Consider the following 20,180-nt stretch of genomic DNA (forward strand, 5'->3'; position numbering starts at 1 on the left):
CCACACTTCCTGTGCTGCTGACGACAACAGAAGCAGACAAAAGAAACAAGACAACAAGACGCAGCAAATAGATACAGAGAACAGACAACCGGGCAAGGGGGCAGAATTAAATAAATAAATAAATCTTTAAAAAAAAAAAGCAAGTTACTGAATTTCTCTATTTACAAATTTATATAATTGGGAGAACATTATTTTAATTGGTATGAGGATTCAATGACATGTAATATATTTTACATTGATAGAGAACATCTAGTTAATAAATTTTAGCTCCCTTCTTTAAATGATATAGTTACATTATTATTTATAATAATTGCACTTTATAGGCCATATGCCTCTGAGTGCTCACCTCTCAAGTAAACAACTTATAGGAAGTTCATTGGCCACAGGCCAGTGTTTTGGGTCATGTGAATCCTGTGTCCTGGCCCACAGCTATTAGCTCTGATCCAAAGACAACCTTTAATAGCTTGAATGTGACGGAGGCCAGTTAACTGTTCTTGTTAATTTAACTCAGCCTCTAGGACCTGTGACAAAGAAATCAGCATTTCCATAGTGTCAGTCCAATGTAACTGAAAATAAAGTTGAAATCTTAACAAAATAATGGATATTTAATATTTTCTGGACTTCCATTGCAACCACTTCTTTATGTCATTAGCAGCTGTCATGGTTTGAAGCTGTATATACCCCAGAAAGACATGTTCTTAAATTTGATCCATTCCTCTGGATTTAAACCCATTTTAAGTAGGACCTTTTGATGAGGCTGTTTCAGTTAAGCTGGGACCCACTTCATTCAGGATGGGTCTTAATCCTCTTATTGGAGTCCTTTATAAGATAAGGACATTCAGACAGAGAGAGAAGAAATCCACAGAAGCAAGAAGCTGAAAGCAACAAAACCGGGAAGAGAAGGGAGAGACCAGCAGATGCTGCCCTGTGCCTTGCCACATGGCAGCCGAAGAAACTAAAGTGGTAATCCTTTCACATAGCCTTGCTGAAGTTTGCTTATGACTTCAAGTTACTCCTCACCAAATAAATATGTAACCTAACATGATCCAGTGGATATGAGGATCGAGGTGAAGGAAGTCCCAATAATGAGTTGGTTTTGAATCCCCTGCCTGACTGTCACAAACTCCCTCCTCCCCTGCTAACAAAAAAGGTGATTCTTGGGATGGGGTCTTAGGGTTTTAGGAATGAGGGTTTCATGAATAAAAAAAAGTCTGATTTTAATAGGTTAAGGGACTCGGATAAGGGATCACTCAATTATAGCTAGGAATCACTCCTTTCCTGACTTTCCTATTTTAACTTTTAGGTCTCAGTGATTTTATTTCCACAACAATAGACAGCAAAGGTGTTCTTTCATTCATTGTTTTCATTCAATGCTATAGAACAGGGGTTTTTAACCTCTTTTGTTCCATGGACCCTTTTGCCAGTCAGCTGAAAACCACAGATCCCTTACTAAGTCCACATTGTCCTGTGTATTAAATTGATAAATATATCACATGCGCATCAACACATCTCCACAAGAGTAATTTTTTTTTGAATTTCAATTCAAGCTCACAGATCCCTTGTTAAGAATCCCTGCTATAGAACAGATGAATAAATAAACTCATTTTTGTTATAGGAGGTGTCTTTTCTTGAAGACTTGCTTAGCATAGTTAAGTGCCTTGCATGAATTATTTCTTGTAATTCTCACCACTACTCCATAAGGCACTACTATTAACCCTGATTTTATAATCTGGAACAATTTTATAGTCCTGGGAATAGATCTTTGGTCCAACTCTCAGCCCCAACACTAAAAAATACCACTTTTAGCTTATTATTTTCTCTTTCAGACGATTTAGTTTTTAAGACTTAAAATCGGGATCCTGCAGCGATTGACCAGCAGATGCTGCCATCAGCTTCCCTCTCTCTTGAAGCAGGATGGTGGTTTCCTGAGGCAGAGGGTAGTTTCCCGGCTTCCTCAAGGAACTGCCTCAGGACAGCCACAAACCAGCCCTTCAGAGAGCTCTCCTCACTCAAGCAGGGGAAACCTGACTCAAAGTTCTTAGGTTTCCTTCAGGGCCCTAGAGGCGGTTTATGGAATATTATGAAAATTCACATGTCCTTGCCCTTCACTTCCAGTCAATTCCCATGAACCTTGAAAGGTGACTTAATGTGAAGTAGCCAGGAACACAGTACATAAACGTTACTTCACAAACTCGACCAAGACTTACGCAGTCCTCCTTGATATTTAATCTATAGAACACCTTCCAAAGTGTTTGCCCATGCGCATTACTCTTTGGACTTTGGCAGCCCGTCTGTTTGATGATAGGTGGTGGTGGGCGGCCACCCCCATTAAATCATACTCAGTGCAGTTAGGGGATTTCCCAAGGACACTTAGACTGCGTGGCAAGATTAGAAGAATTTGGGACTTGCGACTCTTAGCTCAGTGCTCATTTAATAACTTTATTGCCTCTGGAACCTGCTTCCAAACTTGGGCTCTGCCAGGGCTGATACAGAGCGCCCAGGAATCCCGGAGACTCCCTCTGTGAAGCCTGCCAGCCCTGGCATTCTGCCTGCCTTTTAAAAGCCTCCACGCATCTGGGTCTTCATCAGAAATTATCGCTATGGAGCAGCACCAGAAAGGGGAAGGTATTGTCCTATTGGAGAGGCATATCATCATTAAGTCTTGATTTTTCACTAGCCACTTTAGACACTACCATTAAAATGGCACCATGATTGGTGTTCTAGGTCCTAACATAAAGTCACTTAAAAATGTTGCCCAGTCCTATGTACAGAGATGCGTTGTAACTTCCTTCCCTCACTCCCTCCCTTCCTTCCTCCCTAAGTTTTTGGGTCATTGTAATTTTGCTCATTAAGTCTTAAACAGCCATTGGCCCAAAGTGGTCAAATTCTGTCTCAAGTTGGTAGCTTTGGGGCCTGCATGTGGCTAGGCAAGGAAGGCAAAGGACCGGAAACCATTTGCCTCTCAGCGCGGTGTTTTCTTACCACTGAGAAGAGGCCGGTTGTGCCGGTAGGAGGTTGGCAGCTGGCCTATGTCTTCAGTCCTGTGACCCATCACCCGGGAGAGGTGGCCCGTGTGGAGCAGGCTTCCCACCACGATGCTGTGGAGGTACACGGGCTCAATGAAATGGCAGAGGAGAGCGCCCTGTAATCCAAGAATGTTCCACCTGAAATAAAAAAGAAGGGAAGAGTCGAGCAGTTTACTCCCCTGGCACAGGAGGACTAAAAGGGTATAGCGACCCCCTCACCGCCACCATCCTGGGCATGCTTTACCTTGGCTTGTTTTGCAAAACAGCAGTGATTTTTTTCTTTCAGCGCCCTGATTCTTGAAGTGTCACATTTCCCATCGTGCTGATGGAAAGGTCTCGCCTGGGAGCTCGGCGGACACAGTGGAGCGATCACAACAGGCTTCGGCCTTGTGGCTACTAATGACTCTGAGTTCCTCTAACTGCTGTTGGATTGAGCTCTGACAGTGGTTCTGCATTTTAATAAACTTGGTTTCCTTTTCTGGCAAATGAGTTGTTAGACTGAGGGGAAGCTATGTATTCTCTTAGGGGCTTAAAATTAGGTTGTAAAAAAGGACACTCTGTCCCTGAAGTAAATCTGAATTTTTCTTTCTACTAGCGGGGAAGTATCATAACTGAACTTGTTTATTTCTGTTTAGGGAAAAATACCCTCTTCCACTCCCTTTGTCCTTAGTAGTCACAATGACTTATTGTGTTGAATTAAATGATGTAAATAAACAGCTTGATTTTGGTCTAGGGATGATTTTGATTCTAGAAGCCCAGATCAGAGATGAATTGACATTTTCTTTGAAATAAATATGGCACAGGGTGAATGTGTTCGCTTTTCTAAGCAAAGATGTCACAGCACTTTTAGATTCTCCCCCCTTCCCCAAATTTGGGTGACAAAAGTTTTATACATATGTTATATTTAAGGCAACATTTTGGTAGTTTCCATTCTAAATAATATGTACAATTCAAAACTCCATCATCAGCAAGCATTATGTAGCTAATTTCTTACATCATTGTTCTTTTCATTAATTAACATTTCTCCACTGTTAGAGCAATTATTGTGGTGCCTCCACGCTGTACATCTCTTTTCGTGATTAATAAGGAGTCATTATATTTCCCTTTCCCGAAGCAGTCAATTAACACAGAATTCTTTCCATTAATTACTGAATGTTTAAAACCAGCATGCTCTACCTGGAGAACAATCTGTTCCGAGAACCTGTGACACCAATTGCTTTAAAAAGTTCTCTTTAAATCTTATTCCAAAAACACAGGCAATTTAGCTGGCAATATTAATTTGCCTCAGAAGCATCGTGGTGAATGAGAAACATCTTTTAATCTCATGCAAGAAAAGGCAGCCATCTGGCTGGCAGGGATTGCAGAGTGCAACTCTCCTACTCTCCCTCTGTAAATGCAGGTCATTAAAGTAATGTGTTCATCTACATAAAACTCAAATGGAATATAAAAGGTAATATTTATATACAAACAATTTAGTCCCTCGATTTAAACAGCCATTGGTTTTATGAAACATTTACTTTTGTCTATCAGATTTGCATAACTTCATTTAAAAAAAAGTAGTGTGGTCATTTCTATAAGTCATAATTTCTCTCAGAGAGGAATGATGTGGCTGTCCTTTGGATATGTATGTGTATATATATATATGATTTTATCATAGACTATCAAAAAAGTTTTGAAGAATAGGGCATTTCTAAAAGTAATGTAAGTTCTGACTACTGATTTTTAGGGACTCCTCCATTTGGCAATAATGTTTTTCTTTGCCACTATACTATAATTTCACATGGCAACCCGATTTTTGGAAGGCTATCTGTTCCTCACTTTTCACTGATGTTTTACAGAATTTCTATAAAATCCGGGAAAGGAGTGTTTTTAGTATTTGAGCTTTTCTCGGGGGAGAGAAACAGCTCTGATGTTTTTGAACACTGACTTGAAGGATTTGGGTCGTTCCCTTAAATCTAATACCAGACTATCTTGGCACTACCAAGGACAGATAAAAAAAGTGACAAGAAATCCAATAAAGTCACCTTCATTTAGTATTTTAGATGCCTCCTTTTAATAGTTGAAGAATCTAGAAAGATATGTCAAGAAAAAACTGTTGAACAACAATAAGTATTTCCGTATAAAAGTTCTTGGTATTCATTTTTTTAAGCTTCTTATTTTGCAATACTTTCAACGTTGTAGTACAGTTATGAAAATAATACAAACCACATATAGAGAACTTCAACAGACCCCTACTGCCCCATGTACCAAGATATATCAATTTTAACATTTTGCTACATTTTTGTAATATTCCAACTACCTATTCATCAATTAACCTATCTGTTTATTTGTCCAGCTGTCTACCTATTTATCAGTCCATTTTCTGAACTCTTGAGGGTAGGTTGTATAATTTGTGCTCTTTGAACACTTTTATTTATGTCATGTAAATTTCCTAAGAACAAGGACATTCACTTATGTAACTACTTTAAGTGCAGTTATCAAGTTCAAGCAATTTAAATTGATAAAAAGTTTATAGCCTCTATTCCAATTTTTTAATATGTCCCCCAAATATCCATTTGGGCCTTTTCTCCTCCATTATTAGATCATACCCAGGACCACATATTCATTTATTTGTCATCATCTCTTTAGTTGTTCATTCTTTTTTTTTAATTGTGGAAACATACAACATAAAGTTTCCTGTCTCAGCTGCTCCCAAGTGTACTCTTCAATGGGATTAATCACATTTACAATACTGTAGTACCCTTATCAATTTCTATTAATAAAACTTTCCCATCTCTCCAAAAAGAAGTTCTACATTCTTTATGCATTAACTCCCCATTTTTCCTGCCACCACCCCTGGCAACTTGTATTCTAATTTTTGTCTCTATGATCTAGCATATTCTCCAATATATTTTTTGTAGTTGCCATGGGGCTTAAAGTTAACATTCTGTATTTTTTGTAGTTGCCATGGGGCTTAGAGTTAACATTCTAAATCTATGACAATCTCATTTGTTTGATATCAACTTAACTTCAACAGTATATACAAGCTATGTTCCTATACCCTTTGTTCCCTATCTGTCACAAATTACATATTTAAACATTATGAGTCCAAAACCACTAATTTATCATTACATTTTATGCATTTGCCTTTAGATCTGTAGGAAGTAAAAAGTGGAGTTACAAACCAAAATACAATAGTACTGGCATTTATAGTTACTCCTGTTATTACCCTCACTGGAGATCTTTCTCATGTACTGCATATGCAATCATTTTTTAAAAAGTCAAGTATATTTTGAATTAAGATTGATCTTTTGTCTATTGTCCTTTCCTTTCAACCTGTGGAACTCTCTTTAGCATATCTTTTAGGGCCAATCTAGTGGTGATAAACTCCCAAAGCTTTTGTTTATCTGAGAATATCTTGATTTTGCCTTCAATTTTGAAAGCTACTTTTGCTGAATATAGACTTCTTGGTTGGCACTTTTTTACTTTCAGTCAGTTTAAATATGTTATCCCATTGCTGTCTTGCCTCCATGGTTTTCAATGAGAAGTTGGTACTTAATCTTATTGAGTCTCCCTGTATATGGCATGTTGCTTTTCTCTTGGGACTTTCAGAATTCCCTCTTTATCTTTGGCATTTGACAGTCTGATTAAAATATGGTAGGGTGTGGATCTATTTGGGTTTATCCTGTTTAGAGTTCATTGAGCATCTTGGAGGTGCATATTCATGTCTTTCATTAAATTCAGCTATTATTTCTTTGACTATTCTATCCCTTTTCTCTTTCTTCTTCTTCTTCTAGGACTTACACAATGCATATACTGATGATACACTTGATGGTGTCCCACAGATTCCTCAGGCTCTGTTCAGTTTTTGTCATTCTTTCTGCTCATGGGACTGAATGGTTGCAATTGTCTTATCTTCAAGTTCTCGGGTTCTTTCTTCTGCCAGCTCTAATATGCTATTAAACCCCTCTAGGGAATTTTTAATTTCTGTTACTATGGTTTTCAACTCTGTTTGGTTCCTTTTCATAATTTCCATCTCTCTATTGACATTCTTTTTGGGTTTATTCTCCTCATTGATGGTTTCTAATACTTTAATCTACTCTTTTGTCTGTGCCATTACTTCCTGTTTCCTGTTTCTTTGTATGTCTTGTAACTTTTTGTTGATACTTGGACATTTTGACATTTTAGTGTGTTATCACTGAAATTTAGACTTTGAAGTGTCTGTTCTTTAAGCTTGTATCCAGCTAGTATTATGACAGAGCTTTCCTTGATTGCCAGAACTAACCAAAAAAAAAAAAAAAAAAAGAGAGAGAGAGAAAAGAAAATACCTTTACCAGTTTTTGCAGATTGACCTGTGTGAGTGCTCTCCTTATCTGTACAGTGAGTTTGGGGAATAGCTCCAGGCCAAAGCTTAGCAGCCTCCTTGATTCTTTTGGCTAAGGGGGCTTGTCTTGGGAACAGGACTGTGGCCCTAGAAATTTCCCTATTTGCATAGTTCTAAATGTCCCCTCTTCCCTAGGAAATAGTTTCCTCATGATCCAGGACACTGCACTGTAAGTCCTACTGCCAGCAATCCCTTGCCTCAGGCAGCATAGCTTGACTGCTTTCCCACACCTTTCTGTAGGAGAGCTCTACGAGCTGCCTTCATGCAGGACAAGTTCTGGGACAGCAAGATCCTCAGGCCTTCTCCAGAAGACTGGATCAGACATACATGCTCCCAATATGCACCCTAGGGTTACTCTGCTCTCTCCAGAACCAGGACCAGGGATCTACATTGGGAGCATGGGCTGGCTCCATACTGAGCCCATGAGGGATGGGTGGGGGTCATCCAGGGTGCCATGAGACCCTATTGCTTTTTTTAATTTTCATTTTTGCAAGGCCAGGTTAGATTTTAAATAACCAATTATAAAAAATAGCATAGCAACAAACATTTATAAATGTAAGTAATAATTCAAATATAATAGAAATTAATTATAACAATTCTAAGTTTTATATTACAGCTCTAACTATTGGACATAGTAATCTCTAAGAAAGAAAGAAAGAAATGATTGGTTTAGTTATTTAATTTCCATTTAGGCCATAATTCTTCCTAAATAATCAAATTCCTATTTGGGAATTGTTTACATCTTATTGGAAGGAACTACAGCAGCTAACAATTGGTTAACTCATGATTTTATGAGGCAGAAAAACTCAAAATCTTGTTCAACAGTAGTCATGCTAAATCATTACTGATCCTGATAGATTATTTTAAAGAATATGAATAAGGAAGGGTTAAAAAATGAAGTATCCAAAAATATATCTCTTCTCCAGCCCTCCTCAATTAAAAGCAAGTGTTAATTTTGTATGAAAAAATTACAGAATACTGATCCCTGGAACAATTTGCCAGGTGCATCAAGTAATTCTTGTTCATATGCTATAATGTTGTTATTTTACATTTATCTAGTCTACTCCAGCTCTTTTTTGGTTACTGCTTGCATGGACTACCTTTTTCCAACCTTTCATTTTTAACCTAGTTGCGTACTTATATCCAAGGTATGTCTCTTGTAGACAACATATAGATGGCTCATATTATTTTAGTCCATTCTATCAGTCTAGGTCTTTTGATTGGGGAATTCAATCCATTAACATTCAGTGTTTTTACTATAAAGGCATTACTTACTTCATCCATTTTGTCCTTTGGCTCTCTGTTGTCATATCATTCTATTGTCTGTCTTCTTATCCTTTAGTTTACCCTTCATAATAATTTTCAGTTCTAAACTCTTCTCCAAATCTCTCACCCTTGTTTGTTTTTTGTTTTTTTTTTTAAAGATTTATTTATTTAATTCCCCCCCTCCCCCGGTTGTCTGTTCTCTGTGTCTATTTGCTGCATCTTGTTTCTTTGTCCGCTTCTGTTGTCCTCAGCGGCACGGGAAGTGTGGGCGGCGCCATTCCTGGGCAGGCTGCACTCTCTTTCACGCTGGGCGGCTCTCCTTATGGGGTGCACTCCTTGCGCATGGGGCTCCCCTACGCGGGGGACACCCCTACGCGGGGGACAACCCTGCGTGGCATGGCACTCCTTGTGCGCATCAGCACTGTGCATGGGCCAGCTCCACACCGGTCAAGGAGGCCCCGGGTTTGAATCGCGGACCTCCCATGTGGTAGACAGATGTCCTAACCACTGGGTCAAGTCCGTTTCCCTCACCCTTGTTTTTTTCCTTTCAGTTTGTAGTACCTCTTTAGTATCTCCACAAACCTAGTCTTTAAGTAACATATTCTGTCAGTTTTTGTCTGTGAAGAATTTGAACTCACCCTCATTTTTGAAGGACAGTTTTGCTGGTACAGAATTCTTGGTTGGCAGTTCTTCTCTCTCAGTACCTTAAATACATCATACCTCTTTCTTCTCTCCTCCATGGTTTCTGATGAGAGGTTGACACTTAATCTTATTGAGTTTCCCTTGTATGTGATGTTTTGCTTTTCTCTTGCTGCTTTCAGAATCCTCTCTTTATCTCTGATATTTGTCATTCTGAATAGTAGGTGTCTTGGGGTAGGACTATTCAAATTTATTCTGTTTGGTGTACATTGTCTTTCTTGGATATTGATATTTTATACCCTTCATAAGGATTTGGAAGTTTTTGGTTATTATTTCCTCAAATATTTTTCTGCCCCTTTTCCATTCTCTTCTCCTTTTGGGACACCAATAATGAGAACACAATAATGTGTTTCCCATTGTCATTCAATTCCCTAAGACTCAGTTCCATTTTTTCCATTCTCTTTTCTTTCTGTTCTCCTGTCTTTTCCAGCTCAGATGTTCTGTCTTTGAAATCACTAATTCTGTCTTCAGGCAATTCAGATCTGCTCTTATGTACCTCTAATATATATTTAATCTCATCCATTGTGTCTTTCATTCCCATTAGGTCTGTTACTTGTCTTTGCAGGCTTTCAAATTTGTTCTTTATGCTCTCCCAGTGTCTTCTTAATGTCTTTTATTTTTTTAGTCATATTTTCTTTAAGTTCTTTGAAGTGATTTAGGAGAGTTATGTGATTATCACTGATTAATTGTATTAAATAAGTTTTAATTGATTTAATTGCTTGGGTCATCTCTTCCTGTTTCCTAGTATGGCTTGTAATTTTTTGCTGATGTCCAGGCATCTGAATATGTTGGTATATTTACTCTGATGGCTAATTTGTCTATTTTTTTGTTTACTTTTTCCCTCACAGCTCTTCTTTGATATTTGGCTCAACTTAGTCTTTAAAATTACCCAGCTTAAGTTTTCTAAATCAGACCAGGGACTCACAAGAGAGGTGTAGATTTTCTCCCAGGCATTGGATATAAAGAGCTCAATTTTTGTCCATGCAATTTCTGGACAGGCCAGCAGATGGTGCTAGTCAGTGCCCCTTTCCACGGATGTGTTTCAGTCTTGGATTTCTTTTGTTGCTGTGTTGAATCTCCAGGTTGGAGATTCAAGGATGGTTCTGCTGACTGAATTCACTGAAGAAAAGCACCCCAACCTCTCCTCTCTTTTCCCTTGATAACAGATGACAGGGAAGAAGATGTTTGTTCCCCTCTCAGTCAGTTTCAGTGAGTCAGGGGTTTTACCCCAGCTTATGCGGGGGGCGGGGAGCCCTTCTTGGCTGCTACAGGGGCTTGGTAACTCACTGTTTGTTGTCTCAACTTCTTTGTCTCTCTGTCTCTCATCCTCTTGGGAGTTCTGTAACACTGTCCTGGTCTGCTGACCCCCAAAGCAGGTCACCTGGATAGCTTTTGGCTCTTTCTTCATTGATTTGTGAGAGCATTCCTCTGTTCCTGTAAGTCCCTCACCATCTTCCCACAATTGCCCTACTACTTTTAAGTAGCCTTTTCCTTGATGCAACACCCACCCTGTTATTGTAGTTCTTTGTTTTCTGCAGCTTTGAGAAAGATGTTTCTTTTAGTTCTCCCTGGTTGTTCAAAGCTTCTATGGAAAGATGGAGCCCTGAAGTGTCTCACTCTGTCATCTTGAATGGGGTGGGCTTGGTATTCATTTTTAAGTGTATATTTTACTCTCAACTCAAATGTAGACTCCCTTGTTCTTGCATGTGTTAATGACAGCAGTTTTGCTTGTGGTAAAGACACTGCTTGTAGTAGATTTGCATGGTGCAATTATAATTTCCATTTATGGCAAAGGACTCCGGGTTAGAAACAATTTGAGTGGTATATATCATTTTTAGGACCTCTAGCAGAGTTTTAAGATTTCTTATCAATTAAATGCAGGGAAAAGGATTTCCTCCCTCTATAACAAAGCACTTTCTTTAAGCCCATCCCTGAACAATAAAATAAATATTCACAGAAAAAATGTAATGGTACTTGGAACCATCAGAGCATTAACTTTGAACAAAACTTTTGGAACAAATTTGAGTGGTTCTGATTTTACAGGATTGTCTAAAGACAAATAACTTCTATATCTGCTTTCTTCCTAATAACCTTTACAATAAAGAGAAATTCAGCCATCTCTTAAACTGGTTATAGGAGCGTAAACTTATTCAGCTAACAGGATCAAAAAACCAAATGTCTTCCTGAATATAAACTGGAGAATTTCAGCATACAGGATTGAATGGAAAAATACCTCTCCTTTTGTTCAAACAGCTGATATTACTGCAATGTTGACAGAGAAAAAAATCCCATGTCATTTTCAATATAGGTAATCTCTAAATAAATATATTTTTATCTGTTTGTCAATCACTGAAATACCACACATAAGTAGGGAAAAGATCTTGGAAAAAGACTGCCTTTCTTTAAGAGATGCAATCTCCTTCTTCTGTTCAAATCTTTGTCTCCAAGTAACAATGGGAACAATTAAAAGATTCTGTTCAGAATAATCTGTACTTTAGTCTGTCATTGCAGGTGTGAACCTTGGAGATAAGACAGGGAAAGGAGCAATTATCATTGCATGTTTTGGACAGTTTGTGTTACTGCCTTTACCACCTTGACATCTCCTTGAGAGGAGATTCGACTCTAAAATTGTAGCGAAGGTTGTGGGACAGTCTTCAAGTATCATCAAAAATACAAATTTTAGTTATTGTTCTTCATTTGAGGACAAATCTTCCTATTATCTGAATGTACAACCATAAAACTGGAGTCTCTGAAGTCCAAAGTGCAGGGTAGGAATGAATGCTAATCCAACGTTCATAGTTCAACAATAATCGTTCTCAGGCATTACCAATATAGCTGGGATTGTCAACGTTTGTAGCACAAAAGAGGCACCTCCTGATGCCTAGTTCCCACTCAAAGATTCTGATGTAGTTGGTCTGGGGCGCAGCCTGGACATCAGGTTTTTCAGTACTCCCCAGGTGATTCTAATATACAGCCTAGGCTGAGGACTTCTGCAGCAAAGAAGTTAGCAAAGAGTTTGGAAACACAAATAATGTTGAATCTAAGTTCTAAAGCTAATTAGCTTGGTTACCCTTGACTACTTTCTAGCTATTTTGAACAACAGTTTATTGCAACAATTCTCAAAGTGTGGTCCCTGGACCAGCTGCATCAGCAACACTTGGGAACTTGATAGAAGTGCAAATTCTCACGTCCTACTGCAGAACTATTGAATCAGAAACTGGGGGATGGTCGCAGGAATTTGTATTTTAACAAACAATCCAGTTATTCTGATGCTGCTAAAGTTTGAGAGTTACTGGTATTTTCCAATAGGTAATATGGTAATAATATTAATATCTACTTCTCAAGTCATTGCAAAGATTATGTGAGATAGTTTACTCTCCTGTTTGGGTGTTGGTTTCTCCCTTTCACATCCTTTCCCCATCCCCAGTCTCACACCTTCTCCTTCCCACTTCTTTAACCAAAAAACAGGTAATAATATCAAAAGATATTTCTGCATAAATGGCCCACGTCATTTCCATTCTACTAATATCTTCCTGTGGGTATTTCTAAGCAAAAGAGAAGAGAGATAACCCATTGACTCAATAATATCACCGCTAGAAGTTCATGCCATGGATACACTTTCAATAGAATACCAAGATATATGTAAAAGGACAGTTGTTAATGGATCATTCAGTATTACAAAACAAAAACAAACAAAACCAAGAACTGGAAATAATCAAATTGTCTATTAGTAGGGAATTGGTTAAACAACTTATGGTACATCCATGGAAAGAAATAGATAAGAAATAGATATATAGCTATTAAAAATGAGGCCTAGCTATCTGTGCTGATCAGGAAGGGTATTAGAGTCAGGTTCAGAACTGGGCACCAGTTCATATATCTGCTGGTATACTCTTTAGTATTTTTTTCCTGTATGGATAAACAGAAACTCTTAATGGTAGCTAAGTTTGAAACAAGGGGATGGGGGTAAAATGGGGAAGGGAGGCTTATATTTTTTTATTTTCTATCTTTCTGTATTGTTTCTAGTCTTTTAATCATTTACATGCATTACTTTTATGGAAAAATGTTATCAGGAATAGCTGGGGTTATAAATTTATACTTTTATTTATAAGCAATTGTTATTAATGTGTATTATTAGAAAGACACTAAAATTTAAGCAAACTACCCTTCTGTAATCCTGGTGATATTTATAACAGTTACTCTTACTGAGAGCTTATAAAAGGAGGTGGTTAGTAGAATGTTTAAGAGCGGAGCCTCTGGAAACAGCAAGATTGGGTTCAAATCCCAGTTTAGCTTCTTTTCATCTGTTTTAGGAAAGTTACCTAAACTCTGCCTGTAAAACCAGGATGAAAATAGCATACACCTGTAGGGTTAATAAAGCCCTTCATATTATGCCAGCATGGAAATGACACTAAATAGACACTAGTTATTGCTAGCATTATAAGTAGTAGTATTATGATGTTCTGACACCATACGAAGTGATGTACACATATATGTAATATATGACACACACATTTAATTTATAACAGATCTATGAGGTAGAGATTATTACCATTTTACAGATGAGCATAATCTGGTTTAATGAGCTCAAGACTGGTTGAAGACCATACTGTAAGGGGCAAAACCCAGATTTCAAAACCTGCTCTTTTCCATTATATTATTACCACATGGTTCCTTACTGTTCTTTCCTGGTACTTTCTTGGTTCTTTACTTGGTTTCTCCCCAGGACCTAGTACAATGCCTGCTTAAAGTCTGTATCATGTGCCTGCGCCCCAGGACCACCCCACAGCTTCCCGCTTTCAGAAGGGCCTCATAGTTGGTTTAATGATCTGTTGTCTCCAACTTGAAATTCTTAATAATTTTTGAGTAAGAGGCTCCGTATTTTCATTTTGCACTTAGGCCCACAAATTAAATAGCGGTTCCGGTTGTGGGGAGTTCCTTCTGGACATATTTCTATTGCATTTTACCCTTGTTAGCGGACTGTTTCAGGGAAGACACCCAAGCACTCTGGGCCAGAGTTCTTCTTCCAGTGAACTGGAACTGGAAGAGAGTGAGGGAGAAGGGGAGGAGAGGAAATGGGTGGAAGGAGAGGGCCTGGCATACACAATCCCCAGTCTCCTATTTATCGTGTCCCTCTTTCTCTTCTCTGCTCTTTTTACCCCATTCTCATCCAGCTCCATTTCCCTAGGAGATGGATTCTTGTCCAACTTCACTTATTCCAAGGAACATTTTTTTACTCCTTTTGTGAAGGTGGACATGGTCAAATGGAGGTTGGACCAGTTGTGTATCTTATACACGTTCATGCTTATGTCCCAGTTTCTTCATAGGTCCACAAGAATTGCTCTCCTTCCTCAGAAAGCACAGTATTATGTTACCCATCACATTTATTGTACATTCATGCTGTTTTATGAGATGTTTTGTGGAGTTGTCTTAGATTGTTGTTTAACCCATGTTTTGGTTTTCTTTTATTAGTTATGTTAACTCCTATACACCTAATTGGGTTGCTAATCCAATTTTACAGAATGGTGTTTCTGAGCCGTATGCTGTTTCTACACAGGGTGTGGGGCAGAGCCCCAGCTGACTGGTTATTGACTGTTCTCGCAAATGAAAATATTTCACCACTCCGTCTGCTTCAGGGTATTGTGGAAAGAGTGCAGAGAGGTAACTGATACAAAGGGTTATTAATTTGTGGTCATTACTTTTATATTCGATAAAAATTACTGAATTTATTATTGGCTACCTTTATCCCTAGAGATTAAGTAAAACTCCATTTAAAAAAATCTAATAAAATTACCATACAGTCTATGTTAAAGAAAGAGTAAAAGGGTATTAAAACAAGCTGTGACAATTTTGGCTAATGTGTTTCCGAAGAGAAATAGTTTTAAAAGGACCTATGTTTTGAGATTAGAAAAATAAACCACACTCTCATTTCACTTCAATAGAACTGACTTGTAATACTTTACAAATAAGATAATTGTCAAATTAACAAATAGGAAGGATGTCAGATTTTTTTTTCCTAAATGGGTTTGGAGATGATTGAGAGAAAGAAAGAGAAACTCACTTAGAGAGAATTTTGAGTAGCAAATCTCCATAGTCACTCTCTTCACAGTGTGACACTTAACTTGGAAAATCAGACAGTACTTTATTCTCCAGAGAGCAGCTGTAATTTTTTTACAGTTCATTTTTATGAAGAAAGTTTTAATCTGTTCATTTAAGGACACATTGTGATCAATAATCTAGCTCAGGTACTTAAAATTAGAAACCATATCTAAAGGAACATTAGTTCCAGAAGATTTAGATTTTTATATGCCACTCAACTTTGGATTCTTGGAGACAAAAGCAAAAACCACCACTTTATTTTTTCCCAGTCCTTAGTTAGATGGTGGCATTTGCCTGTTAGAGAGAGTATAGTCTGGTGTCTTATAGCCAGATAAACAGACACCTAAGGACCATGGTATGTGACAATTATATTTGCTATAGTGTTTCCCTCTGAGGAGTAGGAATTTGATCTGTCTTACTGAGCTGAAGAAAAATTGGTCTAATCTTCAGTGTGCAACTCTATGATAATTTGTGGATTTGAAGGTCAGTTTTCATTGACATGGTGAAGTGATCCATTTTCTGTAGTTCTGTTTAGTCTTCACCAAGGTGATACTAATGGTGAATTTTAGGAACTGATTTTACTATGGTGTTACCTGATTCCATAATTTTCCAAAGACCAGATGATTTGGATGAAATGAGTAATACCTCTTCACTGGAATATTAGCTTCCTGAGGCTGCCATAACCAATTACACAAACTTGGTGGCTTAATACAACCGAAAAACATTATGTCATAGTTCTAGGGGCCAGAAGTCCAAAGTCAAGGTGTCAGCAGGGCTGCCCTTCCTCCAGAAGCTCTGGCAGAGAATCCATTCCAAGGCTGACTCCTGGCTCTGGTGGCTGCAACCAATCCTTGCCATTCCTTGGCTTGTGGCTACGTCACTCCAAGTTCGACCTCTGTCTTCACATTGCCTTCTCCTCTGTGTATGTCTTCTCCTCTGTGAGTCTGTCCCCAAACTCCCTCTACAGCTCTCTTATAAGGGTACAGGTGATTGCATCTAGAGCACCCTCCCCGCTCAGATAATCCAGGATCAGCACCTTCTCTCATGATCCTAATTTGCCATATAAATTTTTTTTTCAAGATTTCTTTTATTTATTTCTCTCCCCTTTCCCCCACTGTCTGCTCTCTATATCCATTCGCTGTGTGTTCTTCTGTGTCTGCTTGCATTCTTATCAGTGGCACTGGGAATCTGTGTCTCTTTTTGTTACGTCATCTTGCTGCATCAGCTCTCCATGTGTGTGGTACCACTCCTGGGTGGGCTGTGCTTTTTTCACGCAGGGTGGCTCTCCTTGAGGGGTGTACTCCTTATGCGTGGGGCTCCCGTACGCAGGGGACACCCCTGCGTGGCATGGCACTCCTTGTGTGCATCAGCACTGCGCGTGGGCCAGCTTATCACACGGGTCAGGAGGCCCGGGGTTTGAACTCTGAACCTCCTATGTGTAGGCAGATGCTCTATCAGTTGAACCAAATCTGCTTCCTGCCATATAAATTAATAGTCACTCTTTTGCCATATAAGGTAATACTCACAGGTTCTGGGGTTTAGGACATGCAAACATCTTGTGAGGCTTACATTCAGATCACTGCCTCTGTGTAGTGCTGTCTGAAGAAATTGTCCCCTATCCCTTGTCCATGAGAACATATTGATTACCCTCCAAAGTCAACTGGGCTACCATGGGTGGACTGTATAATAACTCCATTTGGTAGACTATATCTTAAATACACATTTTGAGATTTGGCAAAAAGCTGATATACAAAGATATTAATGATAACCTTATTTACAGTAGCATTCAATTGAAAATGTCCCCAACATCAAATAACAGTTAAATTACCAACTGATGATGTAACTACTAGACATGATATGTATGCATTAAAATCCTCTTTTAAAAAAGAATGGTTATAGAGTTATAAGCAAACTGGTATAAGCAGCAAAATCTTAACTACAGGAAAAAACTTAATTTTAGGAAAAAGAGATTAACAGGCATAAAGCAAAATGTGGCTATTTTCTATGACATTTGAGATATTGGCTGATTATTTTTTTCTACATTTCAACATTTTTGAATTTTTATTTATGTGCTTTATTCTTTAATGGGGCAGGAAGGAACCTTCAAATACATGATACCACTTCTTTTGAGCTGTTTTTCTGGTGGTAAAAGTGTGATAGGTTGATATTTTCTCAGCTTGTTCCATTTCATATGGAGGCATACTTTTTAAGTACAGCTTTACGTGCATTTATGGTTTGCCTGTGGCCATGGAAAGCTTTTTTTTTTTTTCTGTGCAAAGTCAGTTCACCCACAAGGGGATTATTTTTCCCCACCTGTAACATTTCAATTAGCCTTTTTCTATAGGATGGCATTTTACACTAAAGTTTTAACTAAAATTTCTTTTTGACTAAAACCTAGAGAGGAAAAATGATTTCACTTTCAAAAAGACGAAGTGCGGAAGAATTTTCTTAGTAGTATGGATTACTCTTTTTTTTTTAATTGTTTTTTTTTTTAATTTTTAAAAAAATTGTTTCCTGCTAAGTACAATATCATTTTTATTTTTGAAAGGAAAATCTAATTAATGTATCTCCACATCAAGTCTTTGTAATATCTTTTCCCAGCAAAGGGAGAGCAAAGAGCTCTCATGCATTTCCTAGAATGTTCTGCCCCATATCTGTTCCGCACATGGCAGTTGCAGACTTTTCCAGCTATAGGTGGCAGTCATTCAGAATCCTTCTAACCTCCCCCTACAAAATTAGTGAGTAATAACACTCTCCAGGAGTTGCTTTTAAAAGGAATTGAGTATGCCATCGTAAAGGCAAAACTGGAGGGCATGCCTATTTATGCTTCCCCCACTTTTTATGGTTCCATTTTTATTGTGGTAATATATATACATTTATACAACATAGTATTTCCTATTTTAGACACCTTCAAGCATATAATGCAGAGTCATTAATTACATTCACAATGTTCTGCTATCATCCCACTATCATCCATAACAAAACTTTCTGTCATCCCAAACAAGCTATTATACCCATTCAGCATTGATTCTTCATTGCCCCTCCACTTAGGCCCTGGTAACCTTTAATATACTCTCTATTTCTATGAATTTGAATAGTCTAGTTATTTCATATAAGTGAAATCATACAATTATCTGTCCTTTTGTGTCTTTCTTATTTCACTCTACAAGTTGTCTTCAAGGTTCATCCATATTGTCTCATGTATCAGAACTTCATTCGTTTTTATGGTTAAGTAATATTCCCTTGTGTATGTATACCACATTTTATTTATCCTTTCATGTGTTAATGGGCACTTGGGTTGCTTCCACATTTTGCTTTTAATTCTTTTGGGTATATACCTAGAAGTGGGATTGCTGGATCATATGGTAGTGCTAAGTTTAATTTTTTGAGGAACCACCAAACTGTTTTCCAGAGTATTTACAACATTTTGCATTCCTGTCAACTTTGTTCAAGGGTTCCTATTTCTCCTCATCCTTGTCAACACTTGCTATTTTCTCTTTTTTCTTTTTTCAGACTATTATCCATTCTAGTGAAGTGGTTGGCTTTGATTTCCATTTCTCTAATGGCTTCTGATGTTGAGCCTCTTTTCATATGCTTATTGGTCATTTGTATAACTTGTTTGGAGAAATGTTTATTCAAGTCCTTTGCCCATTTCAATATTGGGTTATTTGTCTTTTTGTTATTGAGTTGTAGGAGTTCTTTACACATTCTAGATATTAAACTCTTACCAGAATATGATTTCTAAATATTTTCTTCCATTCTGTAAGTTGTCTTTCCCTTTTTATTTTCTTTGTCTCCCCCCCCCCCCCACACACAAGTTGTCTGCTCTCTGTGTCCATTTGCTGTGTGTTCTTCTGTGACCGCTTTTATCCTCATCAGAGGCACCGGGAATCTGTGTTTCTTTTTGTTGTGTCATCTTGTTGTGTCAGCTCTCCATGTGTGCAGTGCCATTCTTGGGCAGGCTGTACTTTCTTTCATGCTGGGCGGCTCTCCTTATGGGGCACACTCCTTGTGTGTGGGGCTCCCCTACATGGGGGACACCTCTGCATGGCACGGCACTCTTTGTGCATATCAGCACTGCACATGGGCCAACTCCACACGGGTCAGAGACCCGGGGTTTGAACTATGGACCTCCCATGTGGTAGGCAGTTGCCCTATCCATTGGGCAAAGTCTTCTTCCTGTCTTTCCCTTTCTTGATGATGTACTTTGTTAAACAAGTTTTAAATTCTCATGAAGTCCAATTTATCTATTTTTTCTTTTGTTGATAATGCTTTTGGTATAAAGTCTAAGAATCCATTGCCTAATACAAGGTATTGAAGATATTTCCCTGTGCTTTCTTCCTAGAATTTTTCAGTTTGAGCTTCTATATTTAGGTTATTTTTCCATTTTGAGTTAATTTTTCTATATGGTGTGAGGTAGGGGTCCACTTTCATCCTTATGCATGTGGATATTCAGGTTTTCCAGCACTGTTTGTTGAAAAGACTATTCTTTTCCCATGGTTTTCTTCTCAAAAATCACTGGCCTTAGAGGAGCAGATGTAGCTCAAGTGGTTGAGCACCTGCTTCCCATGCACAGGATCCTGTGTTTAATCACTGGTCCCTCCTAAAACCAAAAAACACAAACAAAAAACCAACTCTTATTGGGGAACAGATGTTGCTCAGTGGTTGAGTGCCTGCTTCCCATTTAGGAGGTCCTCAGTTCAATCCCTGGTACCTCCTAGAAAAAA

At 38.3% G+C, this 20,180-nt stretch overlaps 1 protein-coding gene across 4 annotated transcripts in view; it reads right to left on the reverse strand.

Annotated features, from left to right (window-relative positions):
• ADARB2 (adenosine deaminase RNA specific B2 (inactive)) overlaps window positions 1-20,180 on the reverse strand; it is a 627,544-nt gene that overhangs the window by 23,282 nt on the left and 584,082 nt on the right. For all 4 annotated transcript variants that reach the window (XM_058297664.1, XM_058297665.1, XM_058297666.1 and 1 more), the window contains one exon: window positions 2,983-3,164. In XM_058297664.1, the coding sequence (XP_058153647.1) occupies window positions 2,983-3,164 (182 nt within the window). The remainder of the gene's footprint in view (window positions 1-2,982; window positions 3,165-20,180) is intronic.

This window comes from Dasypus novemcinctus, chromosome 5, assembly GCF_030445035.2.
Source record: "Dasypus novemcinctus isolate mDasNov1 chromosome 5, mDasNov1.1.hap2, whole genome shotgun sequence".
Taxonomy (NCBI): Eukaryota; Metazoa; Chordata; class Mammalia; order Cingulata; family Dasypodidae; genus Dasypus; species Dasypus novemcinctus.